At 41.7% G+C, this 20,305-nt stretch overlaps 1 protein-coding gene across 10 annotated transcripts in view; it reads left to right on the forward strand.

Annotated features, from left to right (window-relative positions):
- The window catches only part of nrxn2b (neurexin 2b), a 699,408-nt gene that overhangs the window by 237,475 nt on the left and 441,628 nt on the right, over positions 1-20,305 (forward strand). For 4 of the 10 annotated variants that reach the window (XM_069671763.1, XM_069671759.1, XM_069671765.1 and 1 more), the window contains one exon: positions 17,718-17,879. In XM_069671763.1, the coding sequence (XP_069527864.1) occupies positions 17,718-17,879 (162 nt within the window). Of the gene's footprint in view, positions 1-9,454; positions 9,500-17,712; positions 17,880-20,305 lie in introns of all 10 variants that reach the window. The other 6 variants (XM_069671760.1, XM_069671756.1, XM_069671757.1 and 3 more) reach the window with 3 other exon arrangements.

The raw sequence follows: 20,305 nt of genomic DNA on the forward strand, positions 1-20,305 counted from the left end.
TATGCATTCGCATTCTGCACACAGCACTGTTATCAAGCTACGCCTGCATACACTCTTGCAGAGACTTTATGGTTAATATAGGGAGACTAGGGAGGAATGGAAACCCTTTCACAATAAAAGACTTTCCACCCAAAAAATGAAACGCTGTCACAGCTGAGCCGCTGTCACGACTGAAAGATTCATCAGGGAGAATCCTTGTGATTTGTTATCACTGAACGCTCGTCCACATGCCGTCTGATCTCCTAAAAGAATTTAGGAATTTCCAAAACTTCCTCTTTCATTCATCATTCAGTTATGACACGTTGGAATCCCTCTTACAAAGACATCACCAGAGCATGCAGGGAAATTGATCCCATTTATTTCATATGAGACGACAGAATGAGAACATCCAACCCTCCCCCTTCAATCAATACTAGATTCTGGGCCACTCCCCTCCTCTTTCTTGCTCTCTCAGTCTGTTCCTTAACTCACTTGTTCAGATTGTTTTTCATCCATATCTGTAAGGCATGATCAGCTGCAATTACCCTCCCTCCTCCTCCTCCGTCGCTCCATCCCTCCATCCCATCCCCTTTCATCCAACTTTCCTCCAAGAGACGGCTAGAATTCCTAAGAGAAAGCCACTCAGTTCCTCTCTCATTCCTCTTCCCCTCCCGTTCTCTCTTATGTTCACTCTGTCTGGCTGGTCCATTGTTGCTTCCCACTTAGCAAAAGTGTCTGCATACTTTTGGGAAGTACCGTAAAATTCTGTGTATAAGAAGCACTTTTAATACAGTTTTGTTTCATCTAAAAAGTGGGCTGCGTCCTGTACACAGATGCGATCAATATACCAGTATAAAATGCGGAGAGGTATATTACTCTGTTATGGTATTTTAATCAGACAATGCCAGTATGATTGAGCTAAAGTTGTCGCCTCCGCATTAAACTCTTTCCGGGTCCAAGCCGCTACAATGTCGCGTTGCTAACACTTTGTCACGGACATGCACCGTCATGATCGCCATTGCAGCCGCCACCCTCACAACCGTCGACGTTACTGTAGGCTGCCAGCTACCGCTAGCTGCAGCACCGGTAGCTCTCAGGATTGCAAACTCGACATGGTGAAAACAGATGGTAGGCTGTAATTTGTGAGGTTTGAATGTTTTAAATGAAAATAAATTGTTGTCGAAGTAACTTATATACACAATTTTATTAATAAATAGCTATAGAAAACCTTTTTCCATCTGGGATACCCCAAAAACAGGCTGTGTCTTATATTCCAGATGTTACGGTAAATCTCCCCTGGCTGCAGAAAACAGGTGGTTACATTAACCCTTTACCAAACAGATACTTTATGTTCTTTTGTACGCAGAGACAAGTGCAGTAAAATGGTTAAAGTGCAAATAATGGGGTTAAACCACCGTGCTTAAAGCTCGTTGATTGACACATCACTCAAGTTATTCTACTCTAGAACCATAGGCCTGCATGATCTGCCTTTCCCATACGTGCAGCATGTGGATTAGCTCATAGTGTACCATTCACTTGTTAGCATTTCAATAAGGCCAGTATAATGCATTTAGCATAATGACAGATTGAACCTCTTGTGACCAAATCAAAAATGCCATTTAGAGAGCTCAGCTTTGCCAAGGCACACAGCGACACACTTTTATGGAGATAATAGGAATTGCTATTCAAGGCAGGCAGTGATGGTGGATTTGTTTGATGTACATAATGACATGCTAACACCCCGTAATCCTTTCTCATTTTACTGCCAATGACATTTTAAGTATTCGTAATGTGCTCCAGCCGTGCTGAGAGGAGGTGGGGGTTACAATGATCGTGGATATGCCCTCAGGATTTTTTCCCCTAGGTTTCTTTCCCCAAAGTAATCAGAGGTCAAGACCTTTAGCACAGATTCTCCCGGTGCGTTGACCAAACTAATCACACCTCATGCTAGAAAACTGTTTGATACCAACATCGAAAGCTTCTGTGCAACTCAACAGAAAAAAAAAAGCTAATTTGCATCACATTTCAACTGCATTAGCATATCAGCCTGCATTTCCACACTCACTCACTCACTCACTCATCCGCCTCATTTGCTACTACCTGCTCCAGCACTTTCATGTTTATTCATCTCTCTGACTCGCAGACCTATAATCAGGTAACAAATCTCCGCACTATTAGCGCATTCACACAGGTGGAAACTGGAAATACAATGCAAGTGAGACAGAAACAAGTAAGACTGAGAGAAAGAACATAAAACAGAGCATACATGTCAGACTTGAGAAGAGTTGGGGCCCTTGTTAAGAAAATTCCAAAGACAAACTAGATAAACATTGATAAGCTTTTATTCCAGTCATGTTTAAGAAATATAAAATTATCTGCTTGAAATAATAAATTGTGTCTGATAAGTTCTTTTCTGCAAAATACATTTAATTACCTTGTAAAAATCCTCCCAAGGCATCTCCTCCTTCTCCCTCATTAAAAGTTTCCGAATCTGCATCCTGCCTCCTCCATCACGAAAACAAAACACGCCATTGTTTAGTGGCAACTTTCTGTAACTTAGCTAGCTTGAAATGTAGTCAGTAGTGAGTTTGCAAAAAGTATGATGACGGTTACAGCTGGCTCGCGCATCGCCAAAGTGGTTGCCATAGGTTACACATAATGATATGCATAGCGTCACCCCGTCCATTAACGGGATTGGCTCCTTAGGTTTGTGACGTCTCAAACCTGCCAATCTGAAAAAGTGTTGTTCAGCCTGTCCTTGGTACACTGCAGTTTAAAAGCAGACAGGCCCAGCCATGGAGATGACTGCTGAGATGCTTATGTTGTCCCTGATATGTCTTGTGGCACATGAAAAACACATGGAGACTTTCACTGGAGGGGGTCTTTAAAAACCAGTGGCATAATAACACCCTAAAGAAAGTTGAGACAATGATTGTAGGCAAATACCACCAAATACCAGCATATTTGTTTAAATACAATAAGAACTTTTTCTGTCTTTTATCGTTATTATTTTTTTCTCTCTTAAGGATTCTAGAGACTCGCCTTGTTCCGGTTTGTTTTAGGTGTGCATATTTCCTGTAACCTCAATGATTTTCAAGGTTTGAGTTCATGTTTTAGTTTCCGTATTTTACCACAATCAAAATATAACTTCTCCATTGTTAGGGCTTTATAATTTGTACTCTTTGAAAAGGTACTTGGGGACTTTACACTCTTTAGCTAAGCTGTGCTTACAATTAAAACTGTTAAGAACAGCTGGAGGTGCTCTCTCTCTCTGAAACATGCATATTCATGTTCACCTGCTTTAGCTCTGTGCTCACAAACCGGATCAGAATTTAAGAGTGAAGAGATTGAAATAAAAGTTTAAAACTTTTCTGTTTTCCTGTTTTAGAATAGATTGAATTGTTTAGTTTAGAAAGAGGAGCCATCTGTCTGTCGGAAAAGAATAGTTTATTACGTCTAAAGAAGGGCAATTACTGCTTTCATAGACAAGTTAATCCGGGCTACGTGTCCGGCAAAAAACTCTATACTAAGACGCAAGCATCCACGGGGCAGTAAATAAAATGACTAGACTATTATGAGGCTTTCCTGTCACATGCTATAGTGTGCTTCAATCCTTGCACTTGATGGACATTAATTTAAGCAACACCCTGATGGAGACTACAGGAAAGGCAGGGCTGCCGTGCAATGACAGAATAAGGCAGACAGTTAGAGATGGGGAAAAGACGGGATGATGAAAGCACAACAGAGGAGGAGAGAGAATTATGACCATCTGCATCGCAATCCACAATATGTTCTCGTGCAATTTTCCTGCACTCACACACCTATACCGAAGCACACACCCTCACACGCTGTTTGTTTGCAGACTTCTCTCTCTGCCGTAATTGCAGTGACATTTATATTTGCACCTGAAGCCTGTCTGCCAGTTTCCATTACTTGGAGCCAGATATAGAAAGATGGGGACTGGAGTGAACAGAGGATGATTGGAATGAATGCGGAACCAAATGTGCCTGAAAGAGCTATTTTGAACTGAAGCCGACTCGCCTCCGTCTAACAGGGTCACCTACAGAGTGCCTGTGTTACCAAAGAAACGCAACACATACATGAAAAGACAACAAGGCCAATACATGTAAATACTATTGATAATCTTACTCATACAACCAACAAGATAAGCTTTTACTCAGTGTTTACAACACACAGTGTCTCGAATCGTTAATTCACACTGTGTAAGTTTCACCTGATGACAAATCACACCCATTCCCTCCCCTCCCCTCGCCTCCCATCCCATAATACTGTCCAATAATATCAGTTTTATCGCTTATTTCTAAAGGCCTAAATTGGAAATTTATAGGACAGCGGTCATCAGTCTTAGGACTTTCTCAGTTACAATGATAAATCTATCTGGACGAGGGATCTTGGCTCCTCTGCACTATCCATTGATCATTTTCACAGCTTTGTCATTAAATATTTATTCAGCTTATTCGCTGGTGGCCACAGTTCAGTAACGTCCACTGTGACGAGGGAGTCAAAGATCAGCGACTCAACAAAAACATAATTTTACGTGCTTACCAACTCGTGCTGGCATCCTGCAGATTTTGCGCGCAAGTTCAAAGAGCCACGTCTCACCTGTGTGTGAAATGCAAAGCTACAAAACACCAAATGTGTACTACCATGGTAACAGCAGCTACTATCTCCTCTCCCTACCAAAATCCCCCCAATATTTAATACATGAAGATTTCCTAGCCCAGGGGGCCCTTTGAGAGGGATGCAACACAAAGTTGTTTGTCAGGGCCTGTGGTTGTTTACATGACTGGGAGCTTTACCCTCCATCAGCAAACATCGGCAGCTTTCGTTTTCCCACATGGGTCAATTACAGAGAGGGTGATGGGCCGTCGCAGCAGGGGCTGGGGGCATGCTGTTTGAGGCAAAGTTAATACAAGTACGATGCACGGAAGAGGAAATTTACTATAGGAGAGGAAAATTAGTTGTACTGAAAGGGGTGAGCCGGTCTATTGTTATACTCTTATATTCCTACTCTCTTTTACGATTGTGTGTTTCCAAAAGCTCCACTTACTACGTCTTCCCTCTATTTCAGTTTGGCACTAATCATGGGAGATTCGTCTCTGCTGCATACATCCCTTCTTAAAGGGCCAGTGCGCCGATTTTCAACCTCAGTCAGCGGAGGCCAGGGAGCTCGCTAAACTACAATTTCTCAATCTAGGACGCCCGCCTCCGATGTCGTGTCTCGTTCAGAATCATCAGGTTTGAAATGTAGACTGCAGACCCAAAGTTTTTATATTGTATATTCTCATCGTATTTTGGATTCTCTACCGCTCTGAGCCTTTGCCTGCAACGAAACGATCTCTCGCTGGGCCGTTCCTTTAAAAGGGAAGGACGCAATGCATGCTGGGTGTTGTAGGAATGTAGAATGGGTGAAACCACGAGAACTTTCTCCACAGCTATGGCGCCAATTTCAAATATTATTGCTTCTATCGATTATAGAGAACACCAGCTTTGACTGACAGTGGCTTTTAACAGGGGAGCATTGCTCCTTTAATATCTATAAAGAAGAGAGGGGTTTTGCAGTCTTGCGCAGGCAGCGATTTAGCTTTTTATTAATCTCCATAAACAGACATCTGAATGTTGTATCGAAACTTCACTAGTCAGCGCACGGAAGTCTTGGCTGGGAGTTCTTTATCGCTAACCTCCGGCTACACTGGAAGCCCTGTAAAGTCGACTGTCGCTCCCAGAGGCTACATCGCCTTCAGACAGGAGCCTATGGGTGCTGAGATTGCTTGTTTCTTGAACATCTTGAGGAACAACAAAATCAGAAACACTATTAAACATCTTGTTACCAGACCATTTGCCTACTGTTTCATAACCAAACAGGAACAAAAGTTTAATTTTCTACAAGAATGATCTTGACAATAGACACCATTAGAGTAGCACTAATAGTTTCCAAGCCTCTCAAGTCTGACTGCTATAATAGTTATGCCCACAGAACTTGTATATATCTACTGTTACACATCAGTTGCCTTCACAGCTCAGATTACTACACTTCTTTCTAGTCTAAAAAGACTTGCCCTTGTGTGTATTCTGCTTACTCACAGAACTGTGTAGACTGGCACAGTCGTTCACTCTCATCACACGCGATTCTTATGCAGACACTATTCAAACAGAAATCCAACTGTAATCTCTTCCTTTCATTTCCAACGCTCATTTTTTCGCTCCTTTCCATCATTTTATCCCGCAATTTCAAAGATCATCAGCAACTTTTGAAGGATAAATTTTTCACAGCCGTCCCACGGCAGTTCTGTCAAAGAACTGATATGGAGATAAACTCCACATCCAGACATCAAATGCCTGTGAGGGATCTAACAACTTTCAGAATTCAAAATGTTGCATTTAGTAATCTCTCATTTCTTTCTCCTCTGCTGTATCACACAGTGTCTTTGAATAAGTTCTGAACAGCCACCGTCATTGTCACGTTTGGAAGGGTACATTTTGTCGAACTTAATTAATCATTGTCTGGGTCCTGATTGCTGAAGCTTCCCGTCATATCTTCTCTTTGATGTATCAGCTGTTGTTTTTGTCAGCTCACACACATGGGAGTGCGGGCGGTGTGGATATGCAAATGCACACCCACTATAGAATCTTATTTACCTTATTGATGGATTAAGAGGAGTCATTAGGCAAAGTGGGTGACGGGTGACTGCACTTCACCGTAGCCCCGGATCAAAGAGTGGGTGTGCATGAAGCTTCACATCGGCCTGTTAGCCCCATGGGGAGGACTTTGTTTATGTACGCCACTTAGGCTCAACTCCCACACAGATGGCACTGACACATAGTAATCCATCCCACACACAAACACACCTACGGCACTGTACCTACTGTACATAGTACAGGGCAGACTTATTGACTCACCAAATGTGAACCCCTACGCAAACACGAAACACTGAGCAGCATCTCAACAATTTAATCAGAGCTTTCTTGTGAGTTTTTAATGGAAACAGGATAGATTCTAACTTTATAATGTGGATGTGGAGGCTCATGGTATTGCCCCCCTTGTTGCCCAAATTCTGGTGTCAAATATGTCACCCACGGCAGCTGACAATTTAAAAACTCAGATGAAGATATGAGATGTCCTCTAGATGTCCACTGCGTCCGGAGGGGAACTCAAGGGAGATCTTAGTGATGGATCGCAAACTTGCAGGTACCCACGAGAGCCTTTATGTCACACACACGGCCTGAGACAGTATTTTCAGATGGATGTTTTTCCCATTGCGCAGTTATGAGCTGTGAGTCAAATTGCAATGCTTTCTTATTAAAAACATTAATTGTTTTTTAAGCCACAGAAACATTTTTTCAAATCAATTTTGTACCTGTGTCAGAAACAGATTTCAAATTTCAAAGTCAGTTGTGATTATTGAAAACATCTCTTAGTCTTTCATTACGGATTTAAGAGCATTTCACAGGATCAATTTCTTGAGTACTCAGGTCCTTCTGTGGGTGGAGAATCGTCAATAACCTTATAAAAATGTATATGGACATTTGGTACAATAATAACTCTGTTGTAAATAAGTCGTTACTGGGCTAACCATTTGTACAATGCTAATGGAGGCTAGTTTAGCTTAGACTAGCTACAGATTCAACATAATTCTGAGGCAGAACTTTGAACTGTGATGCGTTCACCGACTATTTTACCTACTGAGTGCAGCATTCTTTATTTTTACAAATGCAAATACTGCATCTGACCTGAGGGGAAAAAAGAGAATTAACTGTTGCTACCTTTACTTTAGCACTGAGCATGATTTGGTGTGGGAATCGCGGGGTAACTCACGATACAATCCGCTATACGCGGCCCAAGAGAACGATATTATCACAAATTCGATACAAATTGAAAATGATGAGGTGACTCAAATTGGCAGGGAGATCCGTTTAGAGCGCAGAATTTTAAAAAAATTAAGATATCGACATTTGCCACCAGCAACACGATAATTGTAACACACCAGTTGGAACGGCGATATATTGCGATATCAATATTTTGTCCCAGCCCTTAGCATGATCCTGTGTTTATTAGGCTTTGACATTTGCATCAATATTAGGCATTGGCGACTAAATTCAGCTGAAATGAATTCTCAAATCCATGCAGTCTCATGTAGGTTAATCTTGGTTTATACATTTATATCTACATTTAAATATAGATTGTTGGAAAATGAACAACCTATGCCAACAAGAATCTTTGGCCTACCAGATCAGCCATGTTTGTAATGAGACCATTTTTGATCGCCGCGTCTTGAATTGTTCCTGTCGTCGTCCAAAGTTAGGCTTTTAGATGTTTCAGAGAGGGAATCATTCAATGAAGAGTTGTATGACATGATCCCATATTCATTTCATGTTCTAGCTCGCATGCTTTTCTCTTCTCAGGTACGGCAAGCGTTGCTGCTGATTGTGGAAATCCATTAAACAGACTGAATGAACATTTCTGTCTCTTTCAGGATGCTGCAGAAAGCAGAGCTCACACTGAAATGCCTCTGTCCATCTTTCTGTTCTCTATTTTTCTCTCATGCTCAATAATATGCTGAGTGAATTCTGTTTTCCTAAATGCCCCTGATGATTTCACAACACTTTAAAACGTGTAGTATTAACCATTATTGTCCATGTTCACAATGCAATAATTTCTTTTTTGGTTTTCTCCTGCATTTATCACAGTTGCCCCGTAATGACAACTTGGGGAAATTTGTGCTTAAAGATTTGCACCTTTTCGAGACATCAAAACATGATTGGCCCTGCCCCGTACTAAAGAGCACCATTTTGAAATGGACTATACCCCTACGCCGGCCAAGCCCGCTGACCACATTAGCCTCCCAGAGTGAACACTTCTGAATACTAATGTACTTTTCCCTCATTTCCTTCCCCGTTCAAATCAAACACCCCCCCTCCAAAACTACCCAAACCCCCCTGTGGAAGTTGATTTGCTAACTCTTGTCTCTTTTACTAACAACAAGCTTCAGAATTCTTCCAATTTGATTCTTTTCATTGGTGAATTTTCTTTTCCCTTACCTTTTTATAATTTCAACAACTAACACTGTGTCACTCACGGAATGTGAACCATCTGTTGTTTTCTCTACTTAACTTGCGACTTACATACTAACAAATGTATTGTTATCCTTTTATTCCTTTTTGGTTTTGTACTTTATTTTCTAGCCGACCCTTTTATAACACGATAGCTGTACGATTGCTTTCTTTATTTCTTTATTTGGATGTTTTTTCTATAGAAACAGTAGGAAAAGGTTCATTCTTTTCAATCATATTTTACTATTACATTAAATTTTTGCTTAGACGGAGAAGCTGGTTTTGCCGAAGGCGACTTTTTTATTTTTATCTTTACCACTTTTTTGGGGTTGAGGTGTGTTTTCTTGAGTTAAAGGTTTGTCATTATTTTTTTTCTTTCTCCTCCCCCTGTTTTCTCCTGAAGCACGCAGGCATTGGACACGCTATGGTAAACAAACTGCATTATATGGTAGATATCATTCTAATTGTCTTATACTTTGGTTTGCCCTGGGTTTTCCGTTACCTCTTTCTATTCTGTTTGCTTTACTGAAAGTACAATCCGCCATCAATTCCAAGGTAGCTGAAAAACTCCACCTCTCTGTTTTTCTTTTAGCCCTCTCTATATATATGTTTTTGCTTTTTATTGCCATCCAGTTCTTCCCTTTCCTACAAAAAAAAAAAGGATTGACGTGTTCATCCAAAGAGGTCTGCCAAAAACGATATCGAAATGTTTCAATTTAGATTTTTTTATTTGTTTTCTTTCTGTCCCTTGTTTTTTTTTTTTACTTCAAACACTATCCGTATGAAGAAATAAAGAATCATAATGCAAGATATTTTCCAAATTGAGTTTTAGAAAAGTGTTTACTTTTTTTGTTCTTCCCCTTCTCCTCCTGATTTCTTTTCTTAGAAAACCCTATGAAGTGAGCGTACACAGCAGAGTTCTCGGGCAGACAAATACCCTACTGTGGCAACTCCAGTGAGAGGAAGTAAAAGAAAGATTTTTGTATCAATTCCCAAGTATTTTTGACAACATAAGTTGGAAGGAAAGTGATGAAACCTATGACACATCTTGCCGTGTCGCCTCAGCTGGACCTGTTCAGCCTTTGAGGTAGCAACCAGCTATCTAGGCCAGCCATCCTGTGGTTTATAGAGTCGTGAAGAGTATTTACAACTCCTGATTTAGTGGCCGAAACCCTCACTGTAAAGTAGGCCTCAAATGAGGGCTTGATCCCATTAGAGGCCTTGGGCTGATTTATGATCAAGATGGAGCTGTTCCCAGACCTGCACCTGAACACACTGCCTCTCTTACTCACACATGTACACACTTAATAAAGTGCTTTAATGTGGTAGTAGTCCCTTGAACTTGGGGTGCAGAAATGATCCAACTAAGAGAACTGATGAAGCTCATTATAGGCAATAAAAAGGCAATTACACTTTTATTAAGCTGCAAACTGGGGGCAGTTTGCCAAAATAAGACTCTGACTCGAGCCTTAGTGGGATCTTATTTAAAAACTCTTACCAGGCTATTTGTAGTATATATTGTTGCATATATACACTGGTAGACGACCCTTAGCGTTTACTTGTAAGAAGTCTTACTTGCTTTCACTGGACTTCCTGTCTTTCCATTGATACAGACCGTAAAAGGAACTGCCTGAGAGAACCTGTGTGCGATCGACCCCTCATTAACACTAACACTAACTTATATACCTTATACTTTACTGGCCTCACCCCTTGCATGAAGAGACTTGACCCCCAACCCCTCCCCTAGAATCTTTTTTTTCTTTTATTATATACAGATTGCATTGAGTATATATGTATATGTATATATCATGGCTAAAATATATACATACATATATCAATTGTCCTAATATAATCAATACGGCCATAAAACATGTTAGCCACACCCTCTTGCTGTTTCTTTAATTTTCTTTATTTTCTTTATTTGTTTACTTCTTTATCAGTTTAACTTCAAAATTAACTTACTAAAATGAATAATGACCTCACACCATATCTTGCTGAAACAAAAAAAGGGGAAAAAGTAAAGAGGGGAGGCAGACTTTCATTTTCTGGGTGAATAGAGAATCGACGCCTCGAGGAATAAATCTACGCCGATCCATCATAACACACGAGTTGGAGAAAACTGTTGAGAGTGTGCGGAAAGCCACTCTATCTGGCCGTGAGTCACTCAGTCTTGGCTCAAATTTGACAAAAGTGATGAAGCAATTTTGAGCTTCACGTCAGGGATGCAGAGACATTCTGGTAGAGGAATAATGAGAACTGCAATCATGACTGAGTACAGATTTTACTGTTTGGAATATATCATAGCGGGCAGAGATAGTGTTGATACGGTACGTCCTGCCATCGGAATACTAATCTCTATTCACCAAGACAGGGATGTCCTCGCTTCCCTCTCAATTTTCCCTATTCTTTAAAAAACCCTCTCATTTCCGTTGATTCCATCTGTGATTGGTCACATCCTGTCCCACTTCCACCTCCAAACTGACAGTACCCACAGTACCCAGTGGTTGTGTTCCTGCACCCTGTTTGCATGCGTCTACAGGCTAGAACATCCTCACATCAGCATACACATCACAGAGTGTAGATGCTGCTCTAGCCCAGCACGTGTCCGTCTGTTGCACACGTGTCTACATGGGTTTTCCTGTTGCATCCTTGTCCAAAAAACCCTACACATCGAAAGCTCTTTTCCTTTCCCCATTTGTCTGGTGTTTGTGGTGCCCTGCAATTAAACCTTCACCCTCACTACTTCCCCATCTTGCTGCATCTTGCTAGTCGTTTTTTCCTTCTTTAACAGTTGGTCTGTTTGTGTCGTCTAATGGAATCCCCCCATCCCTACACTCCCATTCTTCCTGTCAACTTTCCATTTAAGTGCACGGCTTGTGTGTCACCCTGTTAGCCTGAATGGGTTCATTTTGTTTCCTCTTAACCAAAACAAACCCTCGTCACATGAAATAACACATTCAGTCCAAATCTGGACCTGGTTTGAGCAATCAAATTGCAGAGGACTTTTAAAGAATCCTCACTAATCACTAAATTTACTAAAACAGTGTTACTAATCTACTGTTTGAATCAAACCTTTGTTGTAACTGTACTAACAACCATTTTTGTGTCTGACTTTCCCTTACTTACAAAAGTACTAACCGATTTTGTTCACCCACCAACCCTTTTAACTATTTTCGGAATCCGCTTAAGAACCCCCACCTTCCTCCCCTTTCTCTCCACCATCCTGCCAAAAAGCACTCGCCCCAAGCTTCCCAATTCTCCCGCATCTCTACTAACCTAGACGAAGCTTAGCTCCAAAGTTTAGGGTATATTTTACCAAACCACAGATTCCATATCTACTATCGCAAGAACGAGTACCCCCTTAGAATAAACTCCACCCAGCTTATACAAGCTGCCAGACACCTATTGAAGTCCAACGCTTGATGGAAATCTTTCTCTTCTCTCTTCAACATCCTTCCTTCCTGTGGGACCGACTTTGACCTGAGCTAATGGCTGGGAGCATTGTGTGTGTGTGTGGTTTTTTTTATGAGCCTTCAAGTGTATAACGTAATATATTGTAACACATGTTTCTCCCTGACAAAGCTCTGTGACACTAATCGAATGTAGTGCCAACAAGGGTAAGTGATTCATTGTCAAGGTAAGCTTGTTGCCTCATCTATGCATGGATTGTGATAATACATATAGGTACAGGTAGGTGGCCATGGTAACTAAGGGTGCTTTCACACCTAAAGTCCGTTTGTTTGATCCGAATCAAAGACCAAATTGTTCTAATTTTGCATTTTGCCTCGAGTTTTGCTTTCTGACTGGTCAGAATTTGCGTGGGAAAACCGCCTGAAGTAAACAAAGAGGGAGAGCACACGCCGATCGCGGACTTTAATGTTTTGTTGTTGAGTTTTATCCGACATTCTTCCACAGTTCAATCAGTTTGATTCTCCTTTAGTTTGTTCGTCGCTCCCCCACATCTGTCCTTTACTCATTTTGCTGCGTGGCTGTCTCTGCAAGTGTCAGCACCCGTTAACAACCCACAGTGATCAGTGTTTTCGTTCACTTCCTATATTTGGTTTGGATCGCTACTACAGTGAACCAAATTCTGGACCACTTGGAAGCAAACCGAGACCCTCGTTTTCAGGTGGATGAAGTTTGTTTTGTCCGCACTAAAGTTCGAGATTGCTTTCACTCCAGCCCGAACCGACCGGACTATCCAGCTAAACGCACCAGGGTTCAAACGGACGAAACAGCTCAGGTGTGAAAGCACCCTAATACTGTGGGGTATCAGTCAGACAAAGAAACCACAGATTCACAATAAAGGAAAGATTTGACGCTCCGGATGACGACCACCTTTGGGAATTGAAGGTAGAACATGAGGTGTTCTCCCACAGAGAAGATGTGTGAGCAGTAAGAGTGAGGTACTCTGACAAAGCTGTTTTCCATTGTTTGTGTTGAAGGCCTGACAGAATATACCTTCCAAACCTATGAAGTGTCTTTTTTCCCCCTTTTACATTTGGGATTTGGCTTCTAACCGCTCCAAGGCTTGCTTTCAACCGTATGCCCAATACCACCTGGGCTGGTTCTGTTGCTCTTCTATATGGAAGTAAAGGCTGCTGTTTAAGTTTTACCCTAGTCAGCACAAACGTTGCAACCAGACTCCTGAAAATCCATGAAGCAAGTTAAAAATGGATATAGTGTTGTTATCTACTTGGATTCAACAGAATATTTTATTTGCAAGGTAAGCTTGCTCAGTAGAATTTCCAGCTCAGTTGGTATCATGTTGACCCTCGTTTACTTGATCTGGGGCGTTCAGTTGCCACCGGCTCGCAGTCATAGAGCCAGATCTGGTCAATGAGCCGGTAACACGCTCAGCTGAGCACACCACAGGATTCCGCACAGTGAGCTGCTCTAGTCCACCAAACCCTCTGAAAGCTTTGTTATTCTGTAGGCAGTTGGTGGTGTATGAGTAACAAGCACAAAAGTAGAAGCATTGATTGAATACAACGGGAGGTTAATAACATAACAGAAACCATTCGCCCACCACAGGAGCATCAAGGCGTGTGAACGGGTAGGATAAAATGCTTCTCATGATTTGAATGCAGAGCTATGTGAATCATTAAGCGGTATATTTGGCTGCAAACAGCTCTAGTCCGTGTTTTTCTATTTCAATCTGGTACACACAGTTCAGCAAAGACCAGCCAGGTCTGTTTGGTTTCTCTGTGTACTTGGCGAAAGAAGTATTTGAAGAGCAGCTGGGTAAAAACAAAGGGATCCAACAGAAGCAGCATGTTGTGTTTGGAATGGATCTGCATTCTCCAATCTAAATAGTCCTATTTTTAGTGATGAAAGTGGCTTGTTTTTGGTGCGCATGAATGTAGGGACCAGGCCTAGAACTAGACTTTGTATTAACTCCAGTAGAATTAAAAATGTGTTTAACTCATTCATGTTTTTGTATGAATTGAGCTTTATTTTTAGAGCATCACACCAAAGAAGGAAACTGATCGCTGAGAATAGTTTTCCATCCATATTGTTTTTATACAGGAAACAACATTAGAGCAACCTTTAGTTTTTCCTGTAAGCTATCATTACCATTAGGTATCAAGGAACACCATGGGGAGCTTATAATGGAACATCATGGGGACCTTATACCGGAAGCTTATGTCATGTTTTATCAAAGTGAAACTGCTAAAGAGTAATTGTTTCAGTGACCCGCTGTTAGCTGCCTCTTGCTCTGGCTCTGGAGAATGAGCATTACAACAGCTGGATCCTTGCTATGTAGGTTATGTTTTTGGTGTACTCAGCTCCTGTTAATCCCAAAGTTCTGGCCTTGGTTATCCTACTGTAGATTCTTTAACCCATATTTTATCCACTCCAAATTATTAAGTCCTAAAGGTACGTAAAGAAGCCAAATCTCTCTAGCAAAGCATTTCATTCATTTCGTCATTTGAGATGGTAAAACCCTCGGATTTCTTCTATTGCTTCTGGACCGGTCACACCGGGTTAATTCCACTATCAACCTGTGGTATCAGCATCCTTTCCCTCCTCTGGCCAGTGATGCAAGTGCCTGTAATGTTACTCAGTGGAAAGAGTGTTTAGTCAGGTTGTTGCAAAGACTAGCTCACTTGTAAATGATTGCCCAGTTACTTCACAAAAATATACTTGGATATGTGTTTAGGCTAACAATGCATGTGCTTTTTTGGATCGTTGACGTGTTGTCTTTTGGGATTTTGTTGCTGTTTATGTCCAAGCTCTGATCAAACAATGAATCATTGGATTAAATGGGGTTTCTACAGGTCTTTGGCCATTTAAGCGAAGGAATCTTGGATGAAAAAGAGAAAGAAAGAAACCAAATACATTGCTAATCTCAAATTTTCTCTCTTAAGCTAAGAACTTTATAGGTGTCTGGCAGCTAGCCAATGCTAGCCCCTTAGAGCCCCAGTAAGGACATCCTACCCTAAAGATCTACCATCAAAAACCCTCAGAATATTCCCCCAATACCAAAGAGCCCAGTTTTGAAAAAAGAATAAGATGTTATTAAGCAAGTTAGTTGACGGGGAACTACAGGTTGAAATCCGCCTTTCGATTCTCCATCCTATTTCCTTTTTCGAGAAGAGGCAATTCCATTGCTAAATGGGTTTCCATTGGTACAACAGAAGTCCATACAAGCGTTTGAAACTCCATATGTCGTTAGACTTGTGCCCCCTTTTCTCCTCCGCTTCCACCTGAAAGGTCTTTTTCTTCACTATTGGACAAATGAAGTTGCCTTGCTGTAAGCCCTATCCGAGATCTTCAAAGATGACCCCAGCACACCAGCACTGTCAACCGCAGATTCTTCATGCCAATGCGTTCGCTCTTTCTCACCAACTATCCACAGCAGACATAAAAATGAGTTGCCCTGTTAAGAAGGGAAGTACGGAAACAAAAAAAACATTTAAAAAAAGCCAAGAAAAAGAGAAGACGAGCACTCGGCTGGGGCGACTGATCTGTTGAGTGCAGTTGCTATGGTTTTTTTCTCAGATTTTAGGAGCTGCTCTCCAGATTGAGTTACAGCTTTTTTGTTTGTTTGTTTTCTGGTGTATTTGTTTATTTCTGCGCACAACTGTGCAAAATGATGCTTTATGAAAACAGTAAGCAGTGTCTCGATATCCAACATACACGATTAAGTATTTCCATTCGCAAAATCTATTGTTAGCGATAGAAATGTGAAGTTGGACCTTAGAAGTAACAGAGACAGTTCTTGTGCTATAGCGTCTCTTTTGAGGTCGCAAAAGTAATGGATAACAGATGGTTGTGTACTCAGCTCCCTACAGTGCTGCGTTTAAGCAGTGTACATTTATGCAGGATAACAGATGTTGAATCAGAGACATGAGTGCTTCATTTTCGTCCAGGCCAGCTCCATTAGGATAATTAGACAATAAATTGGTCACTAACTGCAATAATCCCTCCCAAATCAAACAACATTATTTGTCAGGATGTCTGCAGAGCAGCATAGCTGTAGAACTGATAGCAGATACAATTAGCCAAATTACACTCATTAGCATCTTCTAGAAGTAGAGCAGTTTGCGAGAGTGTAATGAGTATAATGCAGAAAAAACAAGGCTTTTATTTGTGATAGCTACTGGAAAAACTAAGTGGAGGAAGTCTTTATCTTTATTTGAGATGCATTCTAATGAGTTGAGGATATGCAAAGTCGCATATGATTCATCGTGCAGGTATTCTTTGAACTGACCAGGTAGGGTCTGGTGTTGCATTTAAAACAGCTGACCTCGTCGTTTGAGGTCTTGTTTTAGATCAGTCGATGAGTCGTCTCTGCACATGCTTTTTTTTTTAATTCAAGTCAGTCATGTCCCGGTAATATAAGGTCCTAATGCTTAATATTACAGACATCAAATACTATTTAAAGGAAAAAATAACACTTTCAACTAGAAAAGCCGCGAGGAGCAGCAAAACATACCCTGTATTAATCTCTTGTTTAATTATTTTTTGGGGGATATTAAGTCTTGTTTCTTCATTTCAATTCACACTATCTCGTACTATTTGCTCCCGGCTGTGTGTTTGATTCCGCTCGGCGCTTGCTGCTCCCTTAGTGATCAAACGTGCAGCACAGACTGTGTAACCTTGCACAAAAGACAAGACTTGAGGCAATTGAATATTGAAAAGGGATTTATTTTTTTAGTGGTAGTTCCTTGAGTGAGGACTGGTTTGTTAGAAGAGTAGCTATGCAAATCACATGGAGCCCAGTAGATAGAAAAAAGAATACAGTTTCCTGTAAAATAGTGTTTTTGTACTCGGCTTTGTGCAACATTTGATTCAGCTTCAGGTTCCAGTTTAACATGTCTTTGAATTCCACTAAATCCAGTGTGTCTTATTTCCGTTACTCAACTACCACTGCTACTAATTAGACTATTAGCATAGCACTTGTTTTCTCTTAGCAACTGCACTCTAGAGTGAAAGCCCCCAGTCTGACCTGCACTAAAAGCAACCAACCAAGCGATACCACGTAGGGGACAGCCCCACCTATCACCGGTGTTTAATCCAATTTCTTCCTTGTCTTTCCTCCTCATTCTTTAATTTCTCTCCACTCTCGTCATTCTCTGTTTCCTATCTATCCCTGCTCTATATTTCTCCTCTATCTCTGTCTTTTTTCATCTGTCTCTTTCGGGCCATGCCTACGCCAGGTGACCATCTCAGTGGATGGTATATTGACCACCACTGGTTACACCCAGGAGGATTACACCATGCTTGGTTCCGATGACTTCTTCTACATCGGAGGGAGCCCCAATACGGCCGACCTGCCCGGATCGCCAGTGAGCAACAACTTCATGGGCTGCCTGAAGGATGTGAGTGGCTCTGTTGATTGTATAGTTTATGTTCTGTATAAGATAGGATGCCCACACTAAAACCATTGTATTGACTCTAACACAGGCATCAGTATGTGCTGATGTAACTCTGATGTTTGTGTCAGACAAACAGTATCTCTTTTTATTTCCTCCCTCTTTAAAGGAGCAATATGTAACATTGACAGCTAGCGTCTAAAAAGGGTACTGTGGTCCAAATTCAAAATATCAGAGAGCGTTGTCTCCCCTCGCCCCCTCCTCCGATGATTTGAAGCCTTTCCTGCTTCAGCGGTCTGACCGTGGTCGGAAAGCACAGGGGAGACTTACCAGGGCCGAAGCTGCCGCTAGCTTCTGGGCTAACTCTCGTCACTTTACACACACAGCAGCGAGCAGGAAGCCAGACACGGGAGCGCCGCTTCAGTCTTGAGGAGTTCGGGCTTTATTACAGACACAGCCTCACTGTGCAGTCGGTCTGTTGTTTTCAGTGACCGATAACACTCCGCTCCGCTCCCCATTCACTTTCACACGCACACACTCACTTCCTGTCTCTCTCACTCACTTGCTCCACTACTCACACTCACGCACTCAGCCGCTCCCAAACAGCGCTACGCTTCTAGTACAACGCGAAGCTCACGCGGATTGCCAGGTTGAGGACAGTAAACCTACTCGTGTGCAAGACGTGTGCTTTGACAATGACAAGCAACGATTCCTGTGCGCCAATTTGTTTCATATCTGGCAACCCGGGGTGACGAAATGGGCAGTGGGCGGGATCGCGCAGGCCAAAACACACAGACGTTACGCACCAGGACGGAAATTTCAGGAGGAGAACACACTGGCTGCAGCGTTGTTGTCGGAGAATTTCAACTACGCATGTTTCCTTAATCTCTGATGATGTATCATGGCCATTTTATGATAAATTCCAGTAAATATACAACATATTGTCCCTTTAACTTGCATACCAAACACATCCACAGGCATGCACGTGCCACAGTGGGATGGGGCTAAATCACAAACAGAATCAGGTTGATATTCATATCCATGCAGGGATCACACACTTATACCCTGCCACTCATTGTAATGGATGGATATGTAGAGGACAGTTGCCTTGTAAAAACTTTATTTCTTCAACTTTGACAAAAAAAATGACGTTTATTTCCACCAGGGCTTTAATTCACGGCCTAACAAGCTGCCAAGAGGACCAATCACAGCTTAAAGTATTATGCCCTTGTAAATGTAATGACTTGTATAGAGGCGACGCAACATGGTGCCATCGCATTTCCTCATAAAACCGCGCTGATTGAATAAGTAATTACTTTTGCCATCACTTTTAATGGATCGCACAGTAATCGCCCTATCTCTAACTTAATTATGCCTGCAGAATTACATTTTCATTATTTGGGTTGCTATCGGAAAGGATCCCCAGCGGGTCTTAAACTTCCCAAGGCGTTTAACTATCTTCCCTCTCATCAAGACAAGGCTGGATTTACAGTCGACGTACAGACGGTGCTCAGGGGAGGGGAGGAGGAGGGGTGAGAACGGTAGAAAAACAGATAATAGCGAGAGCGAACAGCAGAGGTGAAAGTGAAGAAGCAATGTGAGCTGGGAAGGGGAAGTCAGAGCAGATGGTTGTAGAGCAGAGCGTTTAGGACTGTTTGATAGATCTCCCAATAAGCAGCAAAGCGAGAGAAGCTGCTGTACAGAGAAAACAAATAGCCGGAAGTCAAGGAATGAATTAAAATTGCAACTTTAATATTTATGTTATCGAAAAGGGAAAATGTTTCAATGAATAATGTATCAGCGTTTGTCAGCTACAAATTTGAATGAATTGCAAAACGCAGACAAAAGTAAGACAAAGGAAAGTAAATGAAAAAGTGCGAGTTTTGAGGTAAAGGTGAGATGTGTGTGAGAGGAGAAGGAGAACGCCTTCCAGACAAACATCCAGGAGAGAAGTGGCATTACTGCAGACATCAAACATTGGCATTCCTGTTTGACCTTCTGCCAAGGGCTGTCTATTTTTGTTCAGCTTTGGATTGGGTCAGCGCTGCAAAACAAGTTTCAAAATGTTTTCTTGTCAAGTAAGGAATCTGGAAATCTTGTTTCCCTCAAATCAAGGGAAATGGTTTGCTGACAGCATGACGCTTTTTATTCCTAGAGGCCTGTTAGAGATAGAGACGTTTCCATCTTGTACTGCTGGCTCTGGGTTTCGTAATACTCGGCTTAAAGATGTATATATGTACGTATATATGTGCCTTTGCATTTGCAGTATTACAGACTGGGTGTCTTGTGTGACTTTCACGGAAAAAAATCTCAAGCGTCACCCAGTTAGTGACGCGTTTCCCATCAGCCAGCAGTGGTTGGTCTGCCAGAGAGGGTAGGCGGAGCTAAGCCGCTGCTTTTCCTGTCTCTGCAAGTGCTGCGAGTAAACAGTA

Source organism: Semicossyphus pulcher, unplaced genomic scaffold (genome assembly GCF_022749685.1).
Source record: "Semicossyphus pulcher isolate SPU_LCO1_2020_fin unplaced genomic scaffold, fSemPul1.0.p SCAF_21, whole genome shotgun sequence".
NCBI lineage: Eukaryota > Metazoa > Chordata > Actinopteri > Labriformes > Labridae > Semicossyphus > Semicossyphus pulcher.